At 35.7% G+C, this 27,500-nt stretch overlaps 1 protein-coding gene across 4 annotated transcripts in view; it reads right to left on the bottom strand.

The window, feature by feature from the left end:
* LOC137628810 (uncharacterized) overlaps positions 1-27,500 on the bottom strand; it is a 474,142-nt gene that overhangs the window by 163,544 nt on the left and 283,098 nt on the right. For all 4 annotated transcript variants that reach the window (XM_068360046.1, XM_068360048.1, XM_068360044.1 and 1 more), the window contains one exon: positions 4,388-4,477. In XM_068360046.1, coding sequence (XP_068216147.1) covers positions 4,388-4,477 — 90 coding nt within the window. The remainder of the gene's footprint in view (positions 1-4,387; positions 4,478-27,500) is intronic.

The raw sequence follows: 27,500 nt of genomic DNA, 5'->3' as shown, positions 1-27,500 counted from the left end.
CTTCTGTTTGTTTAACAGTTCGAATTGCTGCATCAACCACCGAATCTAGCTTTTTTGGTATATTTAAAAAAAAAATCTCTTCAGGCTCATTCACACATTATTCATTGTTTGCTTTTTTCCCCATTTTTTCCTCTCATATGTAGATTCCAAGGTTTTATGATTAACCTCACAATGATCGCCTGCATATTTGGAGGTATCAGAAGTGGCTAGTATGTCAAACCTGTTCTGTACAGGAATCTGAGTTTGTGATTTTTTATCATTTTCATTTAAAGTAATGGGGCACATACGTCTAGTTGTTAAACTTTTTGGAATAATGGCAGAGGTGTTCAAATTAGAATGTTTTGAGTAATTTGATTCACCGGAGGTGGATTATTCATTATTTAGTAAATTAGGACCTGTATATGATGCCCCTGAAGAGAGAAAGATGAATACTATGGAGAACTGCAGTGTAATAGATGAGATGCCATAGAGAGTTATGAAAATTGTGATTGGTGACTTCAATTCTAAAGTTGGAGAGATTAATCAAGGCATAGAGAATGTAATGGGTGTTGATGGACTTGGTGAAGTTGCAAATGAAAATGGATCCCATTTTATTAGCTTTTGTTCAGCAAACAATCTTATTACTGGAGGAACTCTTTTCCAGCACAAGGGCATCCACAAATATACATGGACTTCACCATGAGGCAAAGACAAAATTAATCAGGCAGAGTCGTTCAAGTATTTAGGAATATGACATCTAATACAGGCTCTTTAGAATTGGAATGTAATGAGAGATTTAAAAAAGCAAACCAGACAATGTCTAGGGTAGATAAAATTTGGAAATCAAATCGCCTGAAATTACACATGAAAATCAGGCTATATATCCGCTCAGTGAGATCCCTGTTACTTAATGGTCAAATCACATGGATTGGACAAAATGCTCGAGTAATTTGATCTTTGACAAAGCTATTCTAAAAGTTTTTCCTTGCTTCACCAAAGACAAAATAGTATAAATAGCCCTTAATAAAGATAGAGGGAGGACTCTGAGAAATGTGAGAAGCTATCGATTATTGGTAGTGATTATCAGCTCCTCATGGCCAAACTGAAATCAAAACTGAAAGCATCCAACAGAAATGTAGATAGAATACATAGGTTTGAGACAACTAAGCTTCTAGAAGATGAGCACAGAGAAACCTTTGCAATTGAGTATAAGAAACAAATTTGCAGTCTTAGAGACTTTAAGATAAGAATAGCAGACAGTCAACGAAGAATGGTGTGATATTAAGAACACATCCGTCAGTTTGAATTGAAGTTTTGGGACATGTAGTTGCAAGGAGGAAGCCATGAATATTTATTGATACATGGGATACTATAAAAAGGAGACAGTCAGAAATTGATTGTTGAAGGTTTTCGAGGAAGTAGTGAAAATTACAAGGTAGAGCATACTAAGTATTCCAGTATTGATAGTGAAGTCAAGAGAAAAGCCAGGGATGACTGGAGAGAATATTTAGACAGTAAAGCAGATGAGGCTGACAAAGATATGAATTCAGGGGGTGGCTATGTTGTAAGAATTGCTCATAGAATTATAAATGAGATCTACATAGGGCCAAAGAAGAAGAAGCATATGCCTATCCGAAAAAGAGATTGGTCTCTTATATCTTATAACAACTGAAGATGAAGAAAGACAACGTCAGACGGAACACTAAGTGAGGTCATGAATAGGAGATAGGAAGGGAATAATTTGATTGTTATGCGTGAAGCTGAGGAAGACCTTGATGTGCCCATGAATGAAGTGTCTTTAAATTCGAAGCTATTCTTAAAAAGACTCAAGAGATGGAAAGCTCCTGGATATGATGGAATAACTGCTTAGATGATATTGGCCGAAAATGAAGTGACTCAAAGAATTCTTTCAATATTATTTTGTAGAATGTGGCATGAAGAGGCAAAGCCTGATGTATGGGAGCTAGGAGTGTTGATAAAAATGGAAAAAACGGAGCGTTGACTGATTGTAATAATTACAGAGGCATCAATTTTCTAAAAAAGGTAGAAATTGTACTGTCCTAAATTTTCATTTTAAGGCATGTTCCATAGAAGTGCGCGGAATAAAGGAGTTCACTGCTGATGGTATTTGTAGACTATGAAAAAGCCTTTGATAGTGTGACCTGCCAATTTTACGGAGAGTCCTGCGTTATTATGGAGTTCCTTTTAAACAAGTAAATTTGATTAAGTTTGTTCATAAGAATAGTAAGTGCAAAGTTAATGTTAGTGGGGTCCTATCAAATTAATTTCAAGTGAACAGCAGAGTACTCCAAAGGAATGTATTGCCACCTATGTTGTTTATCCTCCTCATGGATTTTGTAATTCATAGTACAGTTGGAGATGGTGGAGAAGGATTGGATTGTATTGGTAATAGGAATTTAGTAGACCTAGATTATGCTGATGACGCTGTCGTTACTAGCAGAACACCACAGGATTTGCAATGCTTGCTTACCAGAATGCATGAAATATCTCAGGAGCTTATGCTGAAAATAAATAGAAGAAAGACAGAGATGATGAGAACGGAATATGAAATGGAAGATGAAATATTATTAGAAGGAGAAAGGATTAATCAGGCAGAGTCGTTCAAGTATTTAGGAATAAGACATCTAATACAGGCTCTTTAGAATTGGAATGTAATGAGAGATTTAAAAAAGCAAACCAGACAATGTCTAGGGTAGATAAAATTTGGAAATCAAATCGCCTGAAATTACACATGAAAATCAGGCTATATATCCGCTCAGTGAGATCCCTGTTACTTAATGGTCAAATCACATGGATTGGACAAAATGCTCGAGTAATTTGATCTTTGACAAAGCTATTCTAAAAGTTTTTCCTTGCTTCACCAAAGGTAATGTGTTCATTATTCGCAATTTCAATGATTATCTATTCAAGTGCATATTTAAAACACTTTCTTGAATTTGGCGAGTGAATCCCTTTACAGTGAAATTTCAATTTCAATTTCAATTTCAAGTTCAAGTTCAAGTTCAAGGTCAAGAATGATTATAATTATAATTATAATTATAATTATAATTATAATTATAACTATAATTTTAATTATAATTATAGTTATAATTATAATTATAAATATAATTATAATTATAATTATAATTATAATTATTATTTTAATTTTAATTATAACTATAACTATAACTATATCTATAACTATAACTATAACTATGATTCTAATTATAATTATAATTACTATTTTAATTTTAATTATAACTATAACTATAACTATAACTATAACTATAACTATGATTCTAATTATAATTATAATTATTATTTTAATTCTTATATTAATTCTAATTCTAGTTTTAATTTTAAATCTAATTCTAATTCTAATTCTAATTTTATTTTTAATTTCACTTTTAATTTTAATTTTGATTTTAATTTTAATTTTAGTTTCATTTATAATTTTAATTATGATTCAAATTTAAATTGATATTATTATTATTATTATTATTATTATTATTATTATTATGACATGAGAAGCTACTGTATATCCTTCATATATAAACTATAAACACTTCCAAAAAAACAAGAGGAACAGAAATAAGATAGAACAACGTACCCCAGAGTACCCTCAAGCAAGAGAACTGTAATCCAAGCCAGTGGAAGGCCATGGTACATAGGCTATGGCACTACCCAAGAGTAGGGATCAATGGTTTAATTTTGGAGTGTCCCACACCTAGAAGATCTGCTTGCCATAGCTAAAGAATCTCTATTACCCATACCAAGAAGAAGGTAGCCGCTGAACAATTACATTGCAATTGTTAACCACTTTGTGTAGGCAAAGCCAAAATGAGCCGTAACGAGAGCACCCAATAACTCTCTAGTGGCAACATCATGGTCTTCCCGCTAAGGTTGTAGTTTAACTAATAATAATAATAATAATAATAATAATAATAATAATAATAATAATAATAACAATAATAATAACAATAATAATAATAATAATAATAAGGGTATGAGTACTGTATTCACTATCATCAGTAAGGGGTGGTTTCTCCAGAGAGAAATCCCTAACATAATGGAGGGATAATATATATCATACATGTGATTTGATTAAATAATGTACCATTTTCCGTAACCTGAAACACAAATATAATTTGAATTATCCACCATCCCCCCCCCACCCCCCCCCCCCCCACCCCACAAAAAAAAATTCAAGGTTTGTCAAGAAATTCTGTAACGTCAATGGATACAATACAAATATCGGCATTATATATATATATATATATATATATATATATATATATATATATATATATATATATATATATATATACACATACATATATATATATATATATATATATATATATTTATATATATATATATATATATATAATTCATATGTTTTGCTCACCTTTCTCCTGTGGAAGAGCCTTCTGTGTTTGGACCATTATTCATCATAAAATCTACTGTTATCTTCCGTTTAGCATCAGATTTGTACTCTCTGAAAAAAAAAGTATAATTAAAACCTTGTTGATTGCTTATGCAGGAAATAAAGTGCCCATAAACAAAATGGATGCCGTCAAAACTGCATATGATCAATTAGATAAAAAAAAATTTCAACAGTTATTTATAAATACAATAAATACTGTTTAACATTCTTTCATCATCTATAGGATGGACGTACTACTTGGCAACATTAACTTTTTCAATATTTAAAAGAAAAAATTAGTATTTGGTATATTCGACTGAATGGAACGTTCCTGGATAAGCAGTTTTAACGACCAAGTTGATATTGGCCGAAAGTAAAGTGACTCCCAGAACACTTACAAGATTATTTTGTAGGTAGTATGTTGGCCAGGGCATCAGCCACCCATTGAGGTACTACCGCTAGAGAGTTATCGGGTTCCTTGACTGGGAAGACCGTGCTACATTGGATCCTTCTCTTTGGTTTCGGTTCATTTTCCTTTTGCCTACACATACGCCGAATATTCTGGCCTATTCTATGTATATTCGCTTTTGTCCTCATACACTTGAGAACACTAAGATTACCAAACAATCCTTCTTCGCTCAAGGGGTTAACTATTTCCATGTAATAGTTCAGTTTCTACTTTCCTCTTGGTAATGGTAGAAGAGACTCTATTGTTATGGTAAGGAGCTCTTCTAGGAGAGGGACACTCCAAAATCAAACCATTGTTCTCTGGTCTTGGATAGTGTCATAGCCTCTGTACCAGTTTTTATAGTTTGTATAGGAAATATTTATTTTAATGTTGTTACTGGTCTTGAAATGATTTATATTAATTGTTGATTACTTTTCTTGTAGTTTCCTTATTTCCTTTCCTCACTGAGCTATTTTCCCTGTTGGAGCCCTCTAGCTTATGCCATTCTGCTTTTCCAGCTTGGGTTGTAGCTTGTAAAGCAGTAATAATAATAATAATAATAATAATAATAATAATGATAATAATAATAATGTGCTCGTTTGAGTCGAAACCTGATGAATGGATGCTAGGGGTGTTGGAAAAAAAAAAAAAGCGGTAGATCTGACTAATTGCAATAACTACAGAGGCATCACACTTACGTCAGTTGTCATGAAAAAAATATATCATGATCATTCTAAAGAGACTAGAGAAAAATATTAATGGACAGCTGAGAGATGAACAAGCAGAATTTAGGAAAGGTAGGAGTTGCACTGACCAAATTTTCATTCTAAGACATGTGGTGCAGTAATGTGTAGAATATAGAAATCCACTTTTGATGGCATTTGTTGACTATGAAAAAGCCATATGTGGTGTACACCAGCCAATTTTGTGGAGAGTCCTGCGATAATATAGAATTCCTCTTAAATATGTAAATTGGATTAAGTCTATTTAAGAGCAAAGCCAGTGCAAAGCTTATGCTAGTTGTGTCCTATGGAAAGAGTTTCCAGTGATCAGAGAGTTACTCAAAGGGAATATGTTGTTACCTACGTTGTTCATCCTCCTCATGGATTTTGTAATGCAAGGAACAGTTGGGGATGGTGGAGAAGGAATGAACTGTATTGGTAATAGGAAGTTAGTAGACCTATAGTATGTTGATGACGCTGTCCTTTTTAGAAGAATACCACAGGACTTGCAAAGCTTGCTTACTAGATTGCATGAAATATCACATGAGGTTCGGCTCAAGATAAATAGAAGAAACACAGAGATGATGAGAAGGGAATATGCAATGGAGACTTCCGCCATGGCTCCCTGCTTGTTGATTATATGGTGTTTTATAATTAACATACTCTCGAGGAAAAGGAATGTTAGCATCAAACTTTCCTGTACACATACAATTATGTCGGAATGCTCATTAATTAGATACTTAGGTGCTTCATATTTGGCCCTTAACCACTGGCAATTCCATTACAAAATGTAGGACAAAATTATGTATTATTTCTGTAAGACATCTTGGATGAGGTCTTCCTATTGATAGTCTTTAATCTAACATGATTTCCAAAAGGTTTCTTTAGAGATGGCATAGATATATTGGGTTCCATGTTTGTCTTTTTCTTTGTGACCTTTTGATCTGTATGTTGAGGCGGATGGGGGACCTCGATTTGAACTTCCAATTTATTCAAGTTATTTTCCGGTTCATCTGAAATATCAACAGACAAAACACCAAATTTATTTGATTCCATAACTTTAATGCTTCTAATGGGGGGTGGTGAGAGACATGGAGGTCTCTCTCTCTCTCTCTCTCTTGCGATTAATAGATGGTGAGATTCTAGGTTTTTGCACCTTCCCCGCTACAGGTGCATCAGATAAGTTGTTTTTAAGTGGAAACTCCATCAAATCAAGCAAGGACATGGCCTGAGAGAGGTTTGACCTATGTTTGGTATTGGGGGACGAAGGTTGTACAGAGGTGGGCAATGCCTCAGGATTAATACACCGTGGTAAAGCCGCAGGAGGTAATACTCTCACGTATAGCTTTGAATGCAAATATATCCCAACCGCGACACCTCCTACCATTCATCGAAGCAAGCAGCAATAACGGATGTAGAAACATCCACGGCAGCGGCTATAATGGATGTAGAAACATCCATGACAAAACAAAATATAAATGAATGTATATATATAAATAAATAAATATATATATATATATATATATATATATATATATATATATATATATATATATATATATATATATATATATATATATGTGTGTGTATGTATGTATATACTCACATAATATATACACATATAATACGGGAAATTTGTCACATGGAGTTAGAACAGCAACACGAAAGAAAGTGTATGAAATTAGGAGAAGGTTGAAGTAATATTGAGAGAGAGAGAGAGAGAGAGAGAGAGAGAGAGAGAGAGAGAGAGAGAGAGAGAGAGAGAGAGAGAGAGAGAGAGAGAGAGAAAGAGAGAGAGAAATTTAGATTCGAACATGAGAAGCAATTTCCCCAAGTTTGAGAGCCCTCTTACCCGTCATCAAGTTTCAGCACGGAAATGATGAGCCGTGCTGAACCTCAATGACTTCATCAAAGCATTCTCTCATTAAGAAGACCTGCAGAGGGGTAAGAATAAATAAAGATATTTTAAGATATCTCGACGAACATATATAGGACATAAACCAAGATTCCCTGCTTGTTAATCATATGGTATCCTATAGCTAATATAGTCTCAAGGCCATCGAGTATTAGCATCAAGCTTGCTCCTCTATAGACAAAATTCTAGGGGATTACTCATAAATGAATAGCTCAAGTTCTTCTTATTTGGCCCTTATACCCTGGCAATTCTATTACAAAATGGAGGAAAAAACTATGATTATTTTCTGGAAGAAAACTTTGATGAAGTTTTTACATTAAAATCTTTTTATCTAACACTATTTCCCGTTGTTTTTTTCAGAGAGGGTCTTGATAAAGTTGGTTTTACGTTTGTCTTTTTCTTTGTCCTTTTGATCTAATTTTTGAGGGGAATGGTGGACCTCAACTTGTATTTTAGAGATTTAGTCAAGTTGTTTTGTCTGTTGATATTTCAGATCAACTATCTGAAATATCAACAGACAAAACATCATATCTATTTGAATTCATAATTTCCATGTTTCTTACGGAAAGGGGCGAGAGAGATGGAGGTCTCTCTCTTTTTCGAGTAAGGTAGTGAACTGTCAGGTTTTTTAATCTTCCCAATTACATGTGTACCTGGTAACTTGGTTTTAAATGGAACCTCCATTGAATCATGCTGGGACACAGCTTGAGAGAGTTTTGTAATGTTGCTTGTAATGTGGAACGAAGGTTGTATAGTGATGGCAATGACATAATGTTATTACATTATGGTTAACCTCTTGAGACAAATATGCTTGCCTCGTCATGCAGCATTTTTTTTTTTCATTAAATTGTGTATTTTTTTCCTAGAACTGCTGGCAATACTAGGTGGGATTGATGTCTCCTTTAGCCAGTATCCTCTTGATTTTGATGATTTTGCCTGGGTGCTTGATTTATCAAGTATTCTGTTGGCAAGTCCCACACTTACGTGTTCTAGACTGGATTTGTTGAGGGCAGCTTTTTCTAACTTAGGCAGTTCGCAGCTCTTATCAGTGGATTTATGTTTCAAGATGCAGTATAAACACCTGGCCTCAATTATACACTCCCTTGTAATACTTGGAGCAAATGCTATTCAAAATTTTATTTTTACAAACTTTAGATAAGTGCCGAGATTTTAAAGAATTAAAACATTGCATGGGCTTCTGTTTGGAAGGTACTGTAAATCTTTAATTCTTTCATTCCAATAATAATAAGGAAAGGTACCTCAGCATCCTGGAAAGTAAGAAATGTAATTGTTATTCCAGGGACTTTATGTAATTTCTACAACGTTGATGGACCCATGGCCATTTTCTCCTCTTCTGGAAATTCATACAAGTCTTTATCAAAGACTAATCTCCTTTCAGACCAATATTTTTAGTGGGGTTTAACATCTAATGTAATATCGTCACTTGTCTTTGAATTAGACAGTATAACATCTGCATGCATGATTTTACATGGACTAGGAAAAAAAATTTCCTAATGATATATATATATATATATATATATATATATATATATATATATATATATATATATATATATATATATATATATATATATATATATATATATATATATATTCAAGAGCGATAGTTCCTACCTTTCTTAATTAACTAGTTTAAGGGTGATTCAGATGTGTCTCACAAACGTCTAAGAGAAAGTACAGTTGTTCGGTCTTTTCTAGGTCCACGCACCAGTAGAAGAAGTGTGAACACCTGTAATGCATACAGATAACCCCTCCTGAGAATGTTAAATTCCATTACCTTGCATGTATTGGAAAGGAAAGGTCAATCAAAGTCACACTAACTGCGGCTGATCAGTTTTCTTTGACTTCTACAACTTCTTCTTCTTAGGACTAGAAGAAGCAGCGTTCACAGGTTAAGTAGAGGGTACTCAATTTGGTACGAGACTGAGCACAGGTAACAGGTGTAGAACGTGCCCCTCTCTTTCTTCTGTAAGAGACAGGAATCAGTCAATTGTCGAGGAAAGGGAGAGGGAAAGACCATCATCACTGTACGTGCTCAGTTAATTATGACCCAAAGCACAGGTAAAAGGAGTGTGAGTACTTAGATTACGTACTGAGACACCTCCCTATGATGGGTTGGTTCTCAGTAAGACACCTTCCCTTCCATGTGCATGGTGGGAATGATTGGTCGGAGTCTACGATTAAACGAATTTTATCGATTGGTCAGTCTAGGCGTATGCGATTTTTATCTATCAGTCTTGCTGGAATTTTTCAGTGATACCTTCTACTTTCTCTTCTATTGGAAGTAGCACCATCAGAAGAATCTAATTAAGGGGAGGCAGAGGATAAGGAGGAACTTGAAGTTCCTATAGGGAAAGAGGCCACAGAGGACTGTTCAAAGTAGATGACAAACCTTCTTGGTGATACACCCTTAGTGCCTTTCCAGGGGTTGGGAACACAATAAACGGACAGATGAGGGATGCTGCCCCTCCCCTTGAACACTCAGCGGCAATGAAACCTCCTTCCTTTGACAGACCACTATGTATGCCTAAGGAATGTCAAATACCATAACTTCCCTTTGCCATCATATAAGGAATTCCAAATTTCTTAAGATTCACTTTGCTGTCATATTAGGAAGGCGGGGTTCTTCAGGTTCACATGGTCATCATCATCGAGAAGCCACATTAGCGAGGGAATGATGGCAATAGACATACTGCCCAACAGAAACAGGTATGCTGTGGATAACAACAGTTTTGCCCAGAAAACTGTAATACATTTACAGTTTATCGTGAAAACGACTGTATATCCTTGTCTTCTTCCATTCGTATTCCTTGACTACGACAATCTGCAAACACATTAAAGGATTTACAGTCTGACAAGGCAGGAAAAAGTACGTCAACGGTCTCTACAGTTTGGGGCTTAAATCAAAAGGGGAAGCTTCGCTGACTGTAATGTGGGCTGTGCTTAGTCTTTTCCCCTAAGCTCCCAGCAACTACTGTACTACTACCTCGTCAAACATTTAATGATTGTTCCTGCTTCGCTGAAATTATACTACTATTAGAGGACAGTAGTTTGTATTTGTGTTGGAACTAGTTTAAAAACTAATAACTTTATGATTTTGTTGAATGGAAACCATTTTCAACCTTCTTTATACATGGTGTAATATTATTTAGATATATTACTATTTTATCTCAAATTAATAATATAATGTACTATCATTTCATAATTTATAAATTTGTATAAATTTTGTGGCTAAATATTTATCTTAAATGTGGTATGACCCTTATTTAATGAAACATTGAGTTAATTTGATGTTTATTTTCTCTGCTCTCATCTAAACCACTCTGATTACAGCTGGAGCTTTCTAAGGGGTTATGGATGGGAAAAAGTATGAGTAAAGGACTCAGGTTTGTAGAGTTAGGAAAATTACATATTACTCCAAAATTTGTCATTTGTTCCTAAATAAATACAAAGCCTCATCCTTTACATAGGAGATTTATCTTATCCCAGGATACTCAAAACTCATGCATTGAGATGTAGAAAGAGCTAATCATCCTAAAATCACGTGTACTAGTGGTTTAGCAACACCAGCGGGTGCATGGCCCTTGCACCTATATCTCTGTCACAAAAGCTGGCATATATATATATATATATATATATTATATATATGATAGATTTGGCAAAATCAATTCGTATGGCATATAATATATATATATATATATATATGTATATATATATATATATATATGTATATATATATATATGTGGTGTATATATGTATATATATGTATATATATATGTATATATATACATATATATATATATATATATACACATATATATATATATATATATATATATATATATATATATCTATATATATGTGTATATGTATATATATATATATATATATATATATATATATATATATATATATATATATATATATTTTACCCAAAAACCGATAAATCGGTTGGAACTTTTGACCGGGGAAACGTCTGTCTACATCCGAACATAACTTGACAACAAAACGTTTACCCGATTGAGCGGTTTAAAGAATTGATATAAAAATTTTAACCGGGTGTCGCCGGTCGCTTGCTTTTGACATTACCCATAGTCATAGAACAAAAAAATTCTGGGTAACGTACCTACAACTATAACGTTAAATAATAAAATAGCATACACGCCAACCTTTGATCACAGCACTGGCAGCATTTTTGCTTGTTCCCCGGTCGCGCTTGCCAGCGCTGTGATCAAAGGTTGGCGTGTATGCTATTTTATTATTTAACGTTATAGTTGTAGGTACGTTACCCAGAATTTTTTTGTTTTATGACTATTGGTAATGTCAAAAGCAAGCGACCGGCGACACCCGGTTAAAATTTTTATATCAATTCTTTAAACCGCTCAATTGGGTAAACGTTTTGTTGTCAAGTTATGTTCGGATATAGACAGACGTTTCCCCGGTCAAAAGTTCCAACCGATTTATCGGTTTTTGGGTAAAATATCACTCTTTTTTTACGCAAGCGTATTGATTAACTAGTTTATAGTCATATCTTCAAAATGTGAGGTCAAACATGTCTATAACTTATTATTCAGATGCTGAGAAATAAACGTTGAAAGTTCGCTTAAAGATGTCAGTTTGATGCCTTTTGAAACTTAAGTACGTGACTACAGCCTTCGTGATTACCGTAAAACATTCCCACATAGCCTAATACACAATTTAAAACATAATCTACAATACCTGAGGTCGAACAGCTATATAGCTCATTCAGAAGCTAAGATTATAGAGTTGAAACTTTGCTAAAAAGCGTCTATCCATGACTCTATATCGAACACCTGAAAGTTGACGTCATTTTTGCTATTTTTTTGCATATTTCTGACGTCATATTTCACGAACCTTATAAGATAGGGACTTGAAACTTTTAGGATCGTCTAGTTAAATTGAATAGAACTAAATCCTAGAGTTTCAAGCTTATACTATGTCAGGAAAGCACTTTTCTGAAAACCCGGTATTTCTGGTTTACGTAATTGTATATAACAGCACTGGCAGCATTTTTGCTTGTTCCCCGGTCGCGCTTGCCAGCGCTGTGATATATATATATATATATATATATATATATATATATGAGTATACATCATTACGTCACACTCTCCTTGTAAGGAGTGTGAGAACAAACTATCTTATACCTGAGTATAGAATAGCTACACTCTGAGTGGGACTTACCTGCCTCTAAATCAAGTTAGGCTGGCAAAGTTTTTAAAGCTGTACCCCAAGAGAAAAGGAGACTAAAAGGAAAAAAAAAGGCCAGTCATTATTTACTTCCATCCCAGACTCACATGTAATCTTTGCCCTCGATCCAATGCGTAATGGTTCTCTAAGAGGAGGTGTGGTAGTCATACCACCAATTGTGCTGCTACGACAGGCTCAAAGGCTAAAGTACATAGAGACTTGTAGGTCACATCCTGGCTCGTAAACATTGTCTTCATGTTATACTTGCGTCAGAACGATTCTTCTTGAAAGCCAAAGTATTTCTTAAACCTCTGACATTGTGCACTCTGGCTTGAGTTCTTCCCGAGGAATGAATTGTGTTCTTTGTTAATATTTTCTTCACCCTTCCTGTGTTAACAAAAAGATGTTTCAGATGTGGTATAAAGGTATGCGTACATTTGAGGTAGCAGCTCAGTACTCTCAGTGAACAAAATAACAACTGATAATGATCATAGCTTATCTCTCTAAGGCTCATGATCTGAAAAGATGAAAACCTGGAGTTAGGGACCGAAAGATTCTGGGATTTAGCAACAAACTCAAGAACGGAGGAGTAGAGAGCATCCTCCATCTCTTTCAATGGGAGATGTAAAAAGACAGATCATGCGTCTTAGCGACTCGTTTAGCCGAGGCAAAACCAAGCAGGAAAACAGTTTAAGGGTGAGCTTCAAAGCACCACTGTGACTACTTTCAAGGGTGAAGGTCTCACTTCAACTGGAAGTCAGTTCTGTTCAAAGCTCCCTACGAGCATATAAAGATCAATCAAAGAAGAAATATCTATTCCCTCTAGACTACAGACCAGTCTTTGGGATGAGTTATAGCATTTTAGTACTGAAATGGAGCAGAGTTTCTGCTTTCGGAGGTAAAGTTAAAAGTCGGTTATTAGTAAAATATAGGCTCCAAGAGTAGAGACACCATTTTCCGGACTCCAACCACAGAAGAAGGACCACTTGCTTTCAAATGTTGAGGATATGCAGAACTATTTAGACATCTCTCGCGCAGCTTCATGCAAAAAATTTCCACTAAGAGGAGATGCTGGATAACCTCCACTCATGAAGCCGATGGAAATATACCGCACTGTGGAATATCTGGAGATGTAGCTGGCACAACAGGTTAGGAAAAGGGGGCAATTCTCTTGGAATCTGCACCAGGTGAAGTAGAAGGTCCAAGTACCATTCTATTTGAGGCCACTGCGGGGCCATGCAAGTCAAGTAGACATTGGCCATCACTCGAACTTAATTTAAGACGTTCTTATTAGGCAAAATGTGCAGAAAAGCATAGGTGTTCAGTTCATCCCAGGAAAGCTAGAATGCATCCTCGAGTATTGCTTTCGGATCTTGAATTAGAGAGCAGTAAACGGCGAGCTTTTGGTTTGGCGAGGTAGTAAACAGGTCATTTGTTGGTGAACCCCACAAAGTCTATATATCTGTCACTAACCGAGGTTTCAAAGACATTCGGAACCCACTACTTACAATACCCTGCTTAACTAGTCCACTACTACGTTCTTCCTATCTGGAATGAAATGGGCTGTCAAGGAAATTCAGTTGTTCTCTGTACACTTTAGAGTCTCTACAGCAAGTTGCAGTGATACAGTATCTGTACCTCCTTGGTCGTGTATATAGGCCATCATGGTGTTGTTGTCACTCATCAACAGCACCGAGTTGAAGTGCTAGAAAGCTGCTCACAGTTCCAACACATTTATATGGTATCAGTGCTAATGCTTGTACTAGCGTCCTGACACCATATGCTGACAGAGGTGTGTACCCAACCTTTTTTGGACGCGTCTGTAAATAACAGAAATTTTGTTCGAGGTATTGAGAGTGGGAAACCCTTTAGAAGGTTTGAATCATTAAGCTATCATTCCGGGTAAATTTTTACCTTTTCCCCTATCGACACCAATGAGAGAGGATTGTCGAGATGTTGACCCCAATATCCATGTAAGTCCCACTAAAGTGACCGAAGGGGTAGACAAGTGCTTAGCACTTAGGTGCTTCAGGATCTTAGGGAGTGGTTAAGTTTTATCTCTCCTACTGATTGCCATTGCTAAAAAGCTGTAGACTTTGCCTCTGAATCAAGCTGAGAGTAAATCATAAGCGAAGCAACTCAAAGGTCTGGTAATTACTTGGAACTCATATACACTGACTCCCCTGGCGTAATAACAAGATTGGTTCTCCAGTCGGGACATCTGATCATGCCTTGATTTCATTAGTAGTGAGGACTGAGCAGCCTCTCCCTGACGTATCATACTCTTGTAAAATTTATACGAAATCTCAAACAGACTGGAATGGGATTTTGCATGATTATTTGGGCTTGAATTGGTCATGATTATATAGTATTGTTGATCCTGTTGCCCCTTTAAATGAGAATCTAGTCAACAAAATGATAGGCGTATCTCTTCTCCTGTCCTAATGTACCGAGAGAAGGACAAACCGTGGTTCAATTATGATTGTAGACGTACTTATTTGGAGGAGCAGGAGGCTTATCATCTTTGGAAGGGTAACAGATCACATTTGACCTGGAATAACTATATTCAGCTTAGAGCTTTTGCTCAGAGAGTTTAGGCTTCATCTGAAAAGGAATACAATTTAACCATAAAAGAAACCCTTTTTGGTACAACTCAGGACTATAAATGGTGGTCTACTCTTAAATCTGCGCTCTTTGGTGTAGATGTCCTCCTTTACTTAAACCATATGGCTCAGTCACTCACTGTCCAAAGGAACAGTGAGTGACTGATTCCTGATGTTTTTGACAGTAAAAAGAGTAATTAAAAACTTGAACTTCCTCATTCCTGTTTTCTTGAGGCTAAACTAACTAGTTTAGCTTTTCAATCTCTGGAAATTTAAGCTCTGTTGATGGACCTTGATGCTTATAGAGGTGTACACCCAAATGGTATTTTTCCTTTGTTTCTCCTAAAGACTGTGGATTTCATAGCTCCAAACTTATCTGTTATTTTGCGCAAGTTAGCAAGAAGAGGAGCTTTTAGCACTTGTTGGAGAATTGGTAATGTTACTTCTCTATGTAAATGTGTTTATGATAGCTCAAGTCCAACTAATTACCGCCCAATTTCCATAACTCCCATATTATCTAAAGTTTTTAAACGTCTTCTGACAAAAGGTCATAATAGGTTTGCTGAAGGTAATCATCTATACTCTAGTTTGCAAGTTAGTTTTCGTAAAAGCCTTGGAGCATATGATGCGCTTCTTACAATCTCCAATGCTGTACAGAAATCCCTTGATTGTGGTCAGGAAGTTCGTATGATTGGCCTTGATTTTAGCACTGCCTTTGACGGTGTTAATCATGAGGCCCTTGTTTTCAAACTCAAACAGTTGGGAGTGGGTGGGTTGTTTCTGAGCTCTATTATTGATTTTTTAAGTAATAGATCTCAAAGAGTTGTTGCTGATGGGCACCATAGAAGGTATATGAATGTGATATCTGGTGTTCCACAGGGTAGTGTTCTAGGCCCATTACATTTCATACTATATGCACATGACATGCAGTTTGGCTTAGAAAACAAGCTTGTTGCATATGCAGATGATGCTACTCTCTTTGCATTAATTTCATCCCCTGAATGTAGATCTGGGGTTGCTGAATCCCTTAAGGGAGATGTAGTTAAAACTCATGCATGGTGCAAATTATGGGGTATGAAGTTGAATCCCAACAAAACTCAAAGTATGATTGTAAGTAGGTCAAGGAAAGTGACTTCTCAACATCTGGATCTCAGTATTGATAATGTTTCTTCAACTTTGCATGACTTTTAAAATTTTAGGTGTGATTCTCGACTGCAAATTTACTTTTGAGAAACACATTAGGTCTGTCTTCTTCAACTGAAAAAAAATAGGCTTATTTAGAAAATCTCTTAATATTTTCGGTGATCAATCTATTCTGAGGAATTGTTTTAATTCTTTCATTCTACTTTGTTTTTAGTATTGTTTCCTGTCTGGTCTTCAGCTGCTGATTCTCCTCTTAATTTGTTGGACAGAAACTTACGGTTTATTAAATTTCTTATTCCTGATCTAGATATTAATCTCTGGCACTTTCGGTCAATTAGGTCATTATGCATGTTGCATAAGATTTTTCATAATTCTGACCATCCTTTACATTCAGATATTCCCGGACAATTCCATCCTGTTCGTAATACTAGGAAGACAGTTAATTCTAATAGTCAGGCCTTCTCCACCATGAGGCTCAATAACACACAGCATTCTAGAAGTTTTATTCCAGCTGTGACCAAGTTGTGGAATGATCTTCCTAATCGGGTACTTGAATCAGTAGAAGTTCAAAAGTTCAAACTAGCAGCAAATGTTTTTATGTTGAACAGGCAGACATAAGTCTTTTTATAGTTTATATATGACATATCCGTTTTAACGTTGTTACTGTGTTTGGAATGATTTATTGTTAATTTGTTCTCATCATTTATTTATTTCCTTATTTCCTTTCGTCACTGGGCTATTTTTTTCTGTTGGAGCCCTTGGGCTTATAGCATCTTGCTTCTCCAACTAGGGTTGTAGCTTGGCTAGTAATAATAATAATAACCTCTGCCAGTGATGTGCCAGCAGTTTGGGCTGTTGAAGGAAAGGGAGTGCTACTTTTCTCAGGGGAGATACTCTGTCTTGAGACAGAAAGATCTTTTTGAGGACTTTGTCTATGTCCAATCCGAGATATTTGAGTCTTTGCATGTGAACTGATACAGATCTCTTTTAATTCACCATAATCTCTAGATCATGACAAAATAAAAAGATTCTCTCTCAGTAAAGGAGAAGGGTTTCCTCGGAGTCTGCCAGGAGTAACCAGTTGCCCAGGTATCTTAAGAGACGAATGCAGTTGGAGTGTGCCCAAGCCAAAACTAGAGGGAAGATCCTTTTAAATACTTGAAGTGCTGTCAAAGCCCAAAGTAAAATACCTCAAATTATTACACTCCCAGCTACAAATAGACGAATGTACTTCCTGGAGGAAGTGTGAACCGGGATATGGAAGTATGTATCCTTCAAGTCAATCATCACCATGAAATCCAGAGGCTTAATCGCTTGTCTTACCATGGCTGCAATCACCATATTGAACGGAGTATGCAGAACAAACTCGTTCAGGCCTGTGAGGTTGACGATTTGTCTCCAGACTCCAGAAACCTTTTCTTCAAGAAATAATCATCTGAAATTCTTGTAATAGTTAGCTGAATTTTTCTTTTTGTAGTTGACATGCATGATGCTGCAAATGAAATATTAAGGTCATCGACAAGTAAGGTGTGCCTGACTTTCATGAGGGGTTACTGAACCAGTGGCATTTATGGATAAAGCAAATAATTTTACACTAAGGCCACTGTGTTTTGGAACAACTTCTTCTAGATAAAGAATTGATGATGATATACTACCTACTCTTAATTTAAGTTGACGGTTATTCGGGAAATATCTAACAAACATTGGAAGTTCACCCTTTGTCCTAGTTCATGAATGGTTCGAAGAATACTATATCTCTAGAAAGTATCGTATGCCCTCTACAAGTAAAAAGAAATAGATATGTGATGCTTTTTTCTGGCAGAAGCTACACACATTGGAGGCTCTAATCTTGCAAAAACATGTGTGCATGATTGCATTCTTTAGAATCCACATTGCGAGGGGTCAATATGTCCATACACATTAATTTACATAGCGTATACAAGATTCTGATGCGATCAGCCGATAGTTGATCATGATTTTATTATTTTTCCTAGATTTCAAAAAGCTAAATATGATAAGAAAATGCAATACTTAGGAATAAACTCTCTTTCCAAACTCTATTTATGATACTAAACAAAAAGGGTTTAGTTTCTATGGTTAAATGATTGATAATTGAATAGGCGATAATATCAATTCCAGGAACTGAATCATTAAATATCGATAAGACTGACTAAAGCTTTTCCATTATATAAGTATATCATAGGATTCCATTCTTACAATTCAAAGTCAAGAGGTCAATTCTCTTTTTGGATGCGTTGTTGGCAATACATAGATGTAGGATTTTTTATGAGATTTATGATAAATAACTGTAAATGCTCTACTTATATCCTCTAGAGTTTCTAACATTTGACCGTTGCATTCATTTACAGGTGATGATAATGGTATGTATTTTTCGTTGTTCTTCCTTATGTTTTGTTCAGATTTCCTTCAAGTTAGTCCTCCAATTATCTTTGGAAATAGAATTTACTAAGACTGGCGCTCAGCCTGTTTGATTTTATATCAAAACATAGCTCTTACTTTCTTATAACAAATTGAGTAGTAATTACAAGGATGATATTGATATCCAATAAATGTAGCTACCACAGCTTGAAGAGTTATTCGAAATTAAATATTCCACAAAGAAACTGGTTTTCATCTAAACTGATCTGTAGTACAGCTAGAGAGTTACTGGGTCCTTTGACTGGCCAGACAGTACTACATAGAATTCATCTATCTGGTTACAGCTTATTTCTTCTTTGCTTACACATACACCGAATAGTCAGGCCTATTCTTTCCACACTTTCCTCTCTCCTCATACACTTGACAACACTTACATTACCAAAAAATTCTTCTTCACTCAAGAGGTTAACTATAATTGCTCAGTGGCTACTTTCCCCTTAGTAAGGGTAAAAGAGACTCCTTAGCTATGGTAAGCAGATCTTCCAGGAGGACACTTCAAAATAAACCATGGTTTTCAAATCTTGGATAGTGCCCTAGCCTCTTCACCAAGGCCTTCCACTGTCTTAGGGCAGAGTTCTCTTGCGTGAGGGCATACTTTTTCATCTTATTTCTCTTTTTCTTGCATTTACTACATTTTTTAGTCTATAAATGGAAGATCCATTTTAATGCTGTTACTGTTCTTAATAGAGTTTGCATTCAATATTTCTCTCGTAGCTTATTTCCTTTCCTCACTGAGCTATTTTCCCTGTTAGAACAATTGGGCTTCTAGCATCCTGCTTTTCCAACTAGGGTTATAGTGTAGCAAGTAATAATAATAATAATAATAATAATAATAATAATAATAATAATAATAATAATAATAATAATAAAAATAATAATAATAAGTTTAGTATTATTGGTATATATAATGGATTTATTCAAAAGTTAAAGAACTTCTTCTTTAGTGGGAAAATTAGCAGCATCTATGTCTAATACCACAAGTACAGTAAATTATGCACAGTTAACCTTATCAGTTACCCATCGTCAAGATCTTAGTATAAATATTTCATGAACTAAATTGATTAGGATTGGAAAATGGTTAAATCTGATACCTACATCCATTACCTCCCCTGATAAATCACCCCCCACCCCACCAAAAAGAAAAAAAAAGAAAACATTTAAGGGTGTGAAAATGATATATCTGTATGCCAAAATGTGTCGGTGCTCAAGTATTTACAATGGCAAGCTCCTCTCCAATGAAAAAAAAAAAAATAGATTACCATCTATGCTATCCCAATACTGTTGCCAGTTATTATAAAACAAAATCCTAATGCTTAAAAAAAATTACAGAGGAAAGGATAGCTTCTTGGAAGCAATTTAACTGCAGCATTCTTTACCAGTAAATCTACCTTCTAATTTCCAGGCACGCCTATATGTGCCGGAACCCAGCAATATTGAACTATTATACCTCTAAGCCCTATAATAAACAGCCACTCTAAAATCTTTAAATTTATAGGGTTACTTGGCCAATCTGATACCAGTATGGTGTAGAAAATCTGAAATCTGTATATATTTTGTATATTTCAAAACACTAACTAATTAAAAAAAATAGAAATTAATGCCTAGTAGCTTAAAAGTAGTTTTGAGGTCAGACCCCATGTGTGGGACAGAAAAGATTCAGAGCCTGCAATCAAACACCAATCCTAAAAATCTAGCTTTAATTACTCATGGGATTCATTTACCTTTCATGTACATTTCTGGGTCTGGATGTACTCTCAGAAAACTACAGAAATTGATAACAACAGTTTTACTTGTGGGAAGCTTAAATTCATTCTTATAAGCCCTGTGAATCGTCTTATAGATTGATAGCTGTAATTTTATCCCAATTATTGTCATTCTGGTTCCAACCAATGATATGAAGAGATCATCTACAAAGTGCTGAGAGAGAATCTTGGGGAATGACAGAGGATATCCTATCATAGCCTAAGCAAATAGGGTTACATTCAGCACACTATACTTGGGAACTCCTTCTTTCTGGCATTCTTCTCTAAGATTTTTTTCTTACTCTAATTTGAAAACATCTAGGTAACACGAATGATTGAATGAACAATGGTAGCTCTCCCCTTAATCCCAAATTATGAATGGTTGTGAGTATAACATATCTCATTGCAGTATCAAATGCCTTTTCAAGATTGTTTCATGGTGCTGTTTTGAAGCAATAGCTTCATGAACAGAGGACTCAATTTGTACCAGCACATCATTCGTTGAGTGCATATTTCCAAAACCACATTGAGTAAGTGATAAAATTCCTTTCTTCCCTAGGTACCACACCATTCTTGTGTTGGTCATCTTTTTCCATTGAAACTGGTCAATAGTTTGCTGCTAAAATCTTACCTAAACCAGGTTTTGAAAATGATAATATAATGGCTGTATCATTGAAAGTAATAAGTGCATAATCTAATACTTTTCGGTAAAGAGAGCATTATACGATTCTTTATTCTGTTCCAAAACTTAACAGTATCTGTTCTTCAATGCTTCTATAGTGTTATCCAGGAGCTGTTTCGCACATGCATGATACTTTAGAGAAATATTCGGGCAAAGCATTGCTAACCTGAGTTGTTCCAGTCACATACTGACCATTCACCTTCAACACTGGTTGTGGGTTGGAGGTAAATCTGCCTGCTTTATATTTTACTTTCCTACATACAGAAGATAGTGGTGATCTACTGTAGACTGAGGAAACATAGGATATCCAGAACTGGCGACTTGTCATCTTTCATTGCATGGGGATAGATTGCTCTACATTTCTTGCACATAAATAAATTATCCTTTGTATAGTTTCTACGCAATCAAGATAAAGGATCTTTCTGTGGTTCTGTGCAGGGTAGTTAGTTCTGATGACCGACAAGGACTGTTTGAATTACACAGATATTTTTGGAATCGAATTGACTTCTGCTGTATGAAGAGATTTATTCAGTAAGTATTTGGCATCATCAACAATTGCATATTGTTCTGTAATCCTTTAAATTTTGTTCACCTCCTAAATCTGTTCCAGTCTGCTTTGTCAAGGCTCCATCGTGGCGATCTCTGTAAGGGCGTATTATTGTTGGTGTTTATAATAGTTGGTACATGATCACTAATATGCCGATTATCTTATATTCTGCAATCATAATTGGAAATGCAGTTAGAGCTTGCAAATGAACAATCAATGCCTAACAAAATACCTCTCTGAAAATCAAAGCACGTCGTCTCTCCTCTATTAAGAAGTCCCTCTCTTCATTTTCCATAATTGATGATATAATATATCCCCTTGCATTTGCTAAAACATCACCCCATAAAGGATGTCTTCCATTCAAATCTCCCAGTAAGAGAAAAGGTTGAGGGAGTTGCTGAATCCCCTCAAATAAATTATTATATCAATTGTTGTCATTTGGAGGCAAGTAAAGAGAGCAAATTGTGCATTTCCTCACAATATTAATTCGTACAACCCCTGCCTGGAAAGGGGTACGAATAGTCAGAATAATTGGGGAACAGCTCGACGATCATATATAAGACTTCCGCCATGGCTCCTTGCTCGTTGCTCATATGGTGCCCTATTGCTAACATACTCTTAAGGAGAAGGAATACTAGCACCGAACTTGCTCTCCCATAGACATACAGTTATAGTGGAATGCTCAAAAATGAGGATTATAAGTGTCTCATATTTGGCCTTAGGGACTGACAATTCTATTGCAAAAATTATGGTTAATTTTCTGGAGGACGATTTCAAGGAAATCTTCCTATTAGAAATTTTGATCTAACATTAATTTCCAGTGGTTTCTTTTCACAAGGTCTAGATAAATTCGGTTTTCCTTTTGCCTTTATTTTTTTTTTTTTTTTGTCCCTTTGATCTAATTGTTGATGTGATTGAGGAACTCAACTCTAATTTTCTTATTTATTCAAGTTGTCTTCTGGTTGATCCGAAATATCAACAGAAAAAAATATATTTTTTTGATGTCATAACTTAAAGTTCCTTATGGAAGGGGGCGAAAGAGATATAGGTCTTCCTCTTTTTCAATTAAATGGTGGTGAGCTACCCGGGTTTTGCACCTGCGCCCCTACAGTCAAGGAGAGTTTTGTTCAATTTTGGGGGGATGAAGGGTGTACAAATATGTATAATACCCTAGCGTTAATACACCGAGGCAAAGTATGAGCAGTCAATATGCTTACCTCATCATGCATCATTTTATCTTTATCTGATATAGTTCTTTTTCTACAACTACGGGTGGTACTAGGTGGGTTTGAAGTCTACTGTGGCACAGTTCCTCTTGATTATAATGCCCTTGCAAAGCTGCTTGATGTATTCAGTAGTCTCTTAGCATGTCCCACTCTAATCTGTTCTACATTGCGTTTATTGAGTACTCCTTCTTCCAACTTATACAGTTCGCAGTTCGTATCAGTTTATACACCTGGCCTCAAGTGAACACTCCCCATGGTAAGATCTGGAGCAACTGCTACATATTTTTCTTAGTTTTTGGAAGCATTAGAATAGTCTCCTACTATAGAATACATAGCACATTGCAGGGGAATTTCTTTGAAAGGTAAAATTTTAATTCTTTAATTTTCAATAATAATGTTGAAAAGTACATCAGCCTCCTGGAAAGAGAGGTTGATAATTGATGTTCCAGGGACTTCATGCACTCTCAACACCTTTAGTGGACACAAGACTAGTATCTCCTCCTCTGGGAACTCATACATATCTTTATGGAAGAGTATTCCCCTTCCACAGTTAAAATTTAGGGGGTATTTAACATCGATTGTAATATCATCACTTGTCTTTAGATTTGACATTATAACAGACTTTGTGCATGATTTGGCATGGCCGAGAGGCTTAATTTTCCATAACAAGATATATCGCCACGTGCAAAGGTCCCTACAATTTTTCTGAATTAATTTGCATATTTCAAGGTTGTTTCCTATAAGCCCAAAGTTAAGTGTTTTTTCTTTCTCTGGGAAGACATAACTATATTATTATTATTACTAGCCAAGCTACAACCCTAGTTGGAAAAGCAAGATACTATAAGCCCAAGGGCTCCAATAGAGAAAAATAGCCCAGTGAGGAAAGGAAATAAGGAAATAAATAAATGATGAGACCAAATTAACAATATATCATTCTAGAAACAGTAACAATGTCAAAACAGATATGTCATATATAAACTATTAACAACGTTAAAACAGATATGTCATATATAAACTATAAAAAGACATGTCAGCCTGGTCAACATAAAAACATTTGCTTCAACTTTGAACTTTTGAAGCTCTACTGATTCAACTACCGATTAGGAAGATCATTCTACAACTTGGTCACAGCTGGAAAAAAACATTTAGAATAATGTGTAGTATTGAGCCTCATGATGGAGTAGGTCTAGTATTACGAACAGGATAGAATTGTCCATGGAGATCTGAATGTAAAGGATGGTCAGAGTTAGGAAAAATCTTATGCCACACGCATAATGAACTAATTGAACGAAAGTGCCAAAGATTAATATCTAGATCAGAGATAAGAAATTTAATAGACTGTAAGTTTCTGTTCAACAAATTAAGAGGAGAGTTTGCAGTTGAAGACCAAACTGAAGACAAATACTCAAAACAAGGTAGAATGAAAGAATTAAAACACTTCTTCAGTATAGATTGATCACCGACAATCTTATAAGACTTTCTCAATTAGCCAATTTTTTGTGCAATGGAAGAAGACACAGACCTAATGTGTTTCTCAAAAGGAAAATCACACCTAAAATTTTAAAAGAGTCATACAGATTTGAAGAACCATTATCAATCCTGAGATCCAGATGTTGAGGAGCCACCGTCCTTAACCTACTTATAATCATACTTTGAGTTTTGTTAGAATTCAACTCCATACCCCATAATTTGCACCATGCACTAATTTTAGCTAAATCTCTATTATGGGATTCACCAGCCCAAGATCTACATTCAGGGGATGGAATTGATGTAAAGAGAGTAGCATCATCTGCATATGCAACAAGCTTGTTTTCTAGGCCAAACCATATGTCATTTGTTTATACGATGAAAAGTAATGGGCTTAGAACACTACCCTGTGGAACACCGCATGTCATATTCCTACACTTACTGTGATGGCCATCAACAACAACTTTTTGAGATCTATTACTTAAAAAATCAGTAATAATGGTAAGAAACCACCCACCCACTCCCAACTGTTTGAGTTTGAAAACAAGGGCCTCATGATTAACAAGGTCAAAATCAGCACTAAAATTAATTCCAATCATACGAACTTCCTGACCACAATCAAGGGATTTCTGTACAGCATTAGAGTTTGTAAGAAGGGCATCACATGCTCCAAGGCCTTTACATAAACCAAATAGCAAACTAGGAAATAGATGACTACCTTCAGCAAACCTATAAAGACGTTTTGCCAGAAGACGTTCAAAAACTTTAGATAATATGGGAGTTATGGAAATTTGGCAATAATCAGTGGGACTTGAGCTACCACAAACACATTTACTTAGAGGAGTAACATTACCAATTCTCCAACAAGTGCTAAAAGCTCCTCTTCTTGCTAACTAGCGCAAAATAACAGATAAGCTTGGAGCTAAGAAATCTGCAGTCTTTCTAAAAACTAAAGGAAAAATACCATCTGGGTCTACACCACCATAAGCATCAAGGTCCATCAACAGAGCTTTAATTTCCTGAGATCGAAAAGCTAAACTAGTTAGTTTAGCCTCAGGAAAACAGGAATGAGGAAGTTCAAGTTTTTCGTTACTCTGTTTACTGTCAAAAACATCAGCCAAAAGGGTTGCCTTTTCCTTTGGACAGTAAGTGACTGAGCCATCTGGCTTAAGTAAAGGAGGAACTGTTGCATCTACACCAAAGAAGGCAGATTTAGGGGTAGACCACCATTTATAATCCTAAGTTGTACCAGAAAGGGTTTCCTTTGAGGTTAAATTGTATTCCTTTTCAGTTGAGGCATAAACTCTCTGAGCAAAAGCTCGAAGCTGAGTATAGCTATTCCAGGTCAAATCTGATCTGTTACCCTTCCAAAGATGATTCGTCTCCTGCTTCTCCAAATAAACACGTATGCAATCATCATTGAACCATGGTTTGTCCTTCACTCGGTACTTTAACATTCTTATTCAAAGGGACAACAGGATCTACACTACTATATAATTGTGACAAGTTCAAGCGCAAAGATCGTGCAAAATCCCATTCCAGTCTGCTTGGGATTTCATATAATTTTTACAAGAACAGGGACATGCTGCTCAGTCTTCACTACTAATGAAATTAAAGCATGATCAGATGTCCCAACTGGAAAACCAACCTTACTAGTTATAACGCCAGGCGAGTCAGTGTATACGAGGTCCAGGCAGTTACCAGACCTGTGAGTAGCTTCATTTATGATTTGCTCAAAGCCAGATTCAGAGGCAAAGTCTAAAGCTCTTAAACCATGGCGATTTGCATGAGAGATAGAACTTAACCACTTCCTATGGTGAACATTAAAATCACCAACAAAGACAAAAGAAGCCTTTCTATCATCTTCTTGTATCTTAGCCATAATGGTAAGAAGACAATCGAAGATAGAATCATCCATGTCTGGATTCCGGTAGATCGAACACAAATAAAAGTTGTTATGCCTTCTACAAACTTTTATTACCTGAATCTCATGACATCCACATCAATAGCACGACTTATGAGAAGCAGGGTACTTAGTCCTAATATACACCGCAGTTCCCCTGGCCCTAGAGATGGCATCACGTTTCAACATTATTGGCTTCTTAAAACCAGTTATAAGGAGCTCAGATGAGTGCCTCATATTAGAAACCAAAGTTTCTGAGCACAAAAGAATATCATACTGTCTGGACACAACTGTAAGGTCTTGAATATTTGCATGAACACCACGAATATTGCAATACAGAAGACGACATTGACGATATCTAAGACGTCCTGGTTCCGGATTTCGCTCAATGTCTCCAGAGAGCTTAGGAATTAATAGAAATTAATAAAAAAGAGACATCATACTTAAAAACTAGATTAACAAGAATTATAACAAAAACAATATGTACAGAATTATAAATAAAGTGATTGATAAAACGTGTAGACTATAGTAAAAAGTCGGAAAAACTGGTCAACATTGTGAAGCCAATACACCATGCAAGGCTAAATACCCTCCAGGATAGCCACTTCAACTGAAGGAAGGACAGTAAGGATGGTTTTGAGAAGAAAAAGAATCAGATAAGGAAAAGACAACCTCTTGATAAACCACCAGACATCCATGGCTCTTCTATTAAGCCTACCCAACACCATTTCGAAAAAAACAAGAGGAAGAAAAAAAAATAAAAAAATAAGATAAAAAAATAAATAATAAGATAGAATAGTGTGCCCGAGTGTACCCTCAACCAAGAGAACTCTAACTCAAGACAGTGGAAGACCATGGTACATAGGCTATGGCACTACCCAAGACTAGACACATCTTTTTCAAACCCCTCCCCAGGTTTGTATACATCCAAATTTTTTTGTACCTTATCACACAAACCCCCATGACGTCAAAATTAATAACTCTAATATTCATAATGTTGCATATGGTATTAAATGCTTTGTCATGAA

Source organism: Palaemon carinicauda, chromosome 36 (assembly GCF_036898095.1).
Source record: "Palaemon carinicauda isolate YSFRI2023 chromosome 36, ASM3689809v2, whole genome shotgun sequence".
Taxonomy (NCBI): domain Eukaryota; kingdom Metazoa; phylum Arthropoda; class Malacostraca; order Decapoda; family Palaemonidae; genus Palaemon; species Palaemon carinicauda.
The sequence above is the reverse complement of the archived record's forward strand: the minus strand, read 5'-3'. Positions and strand labels throughout refer to the sequence as shown.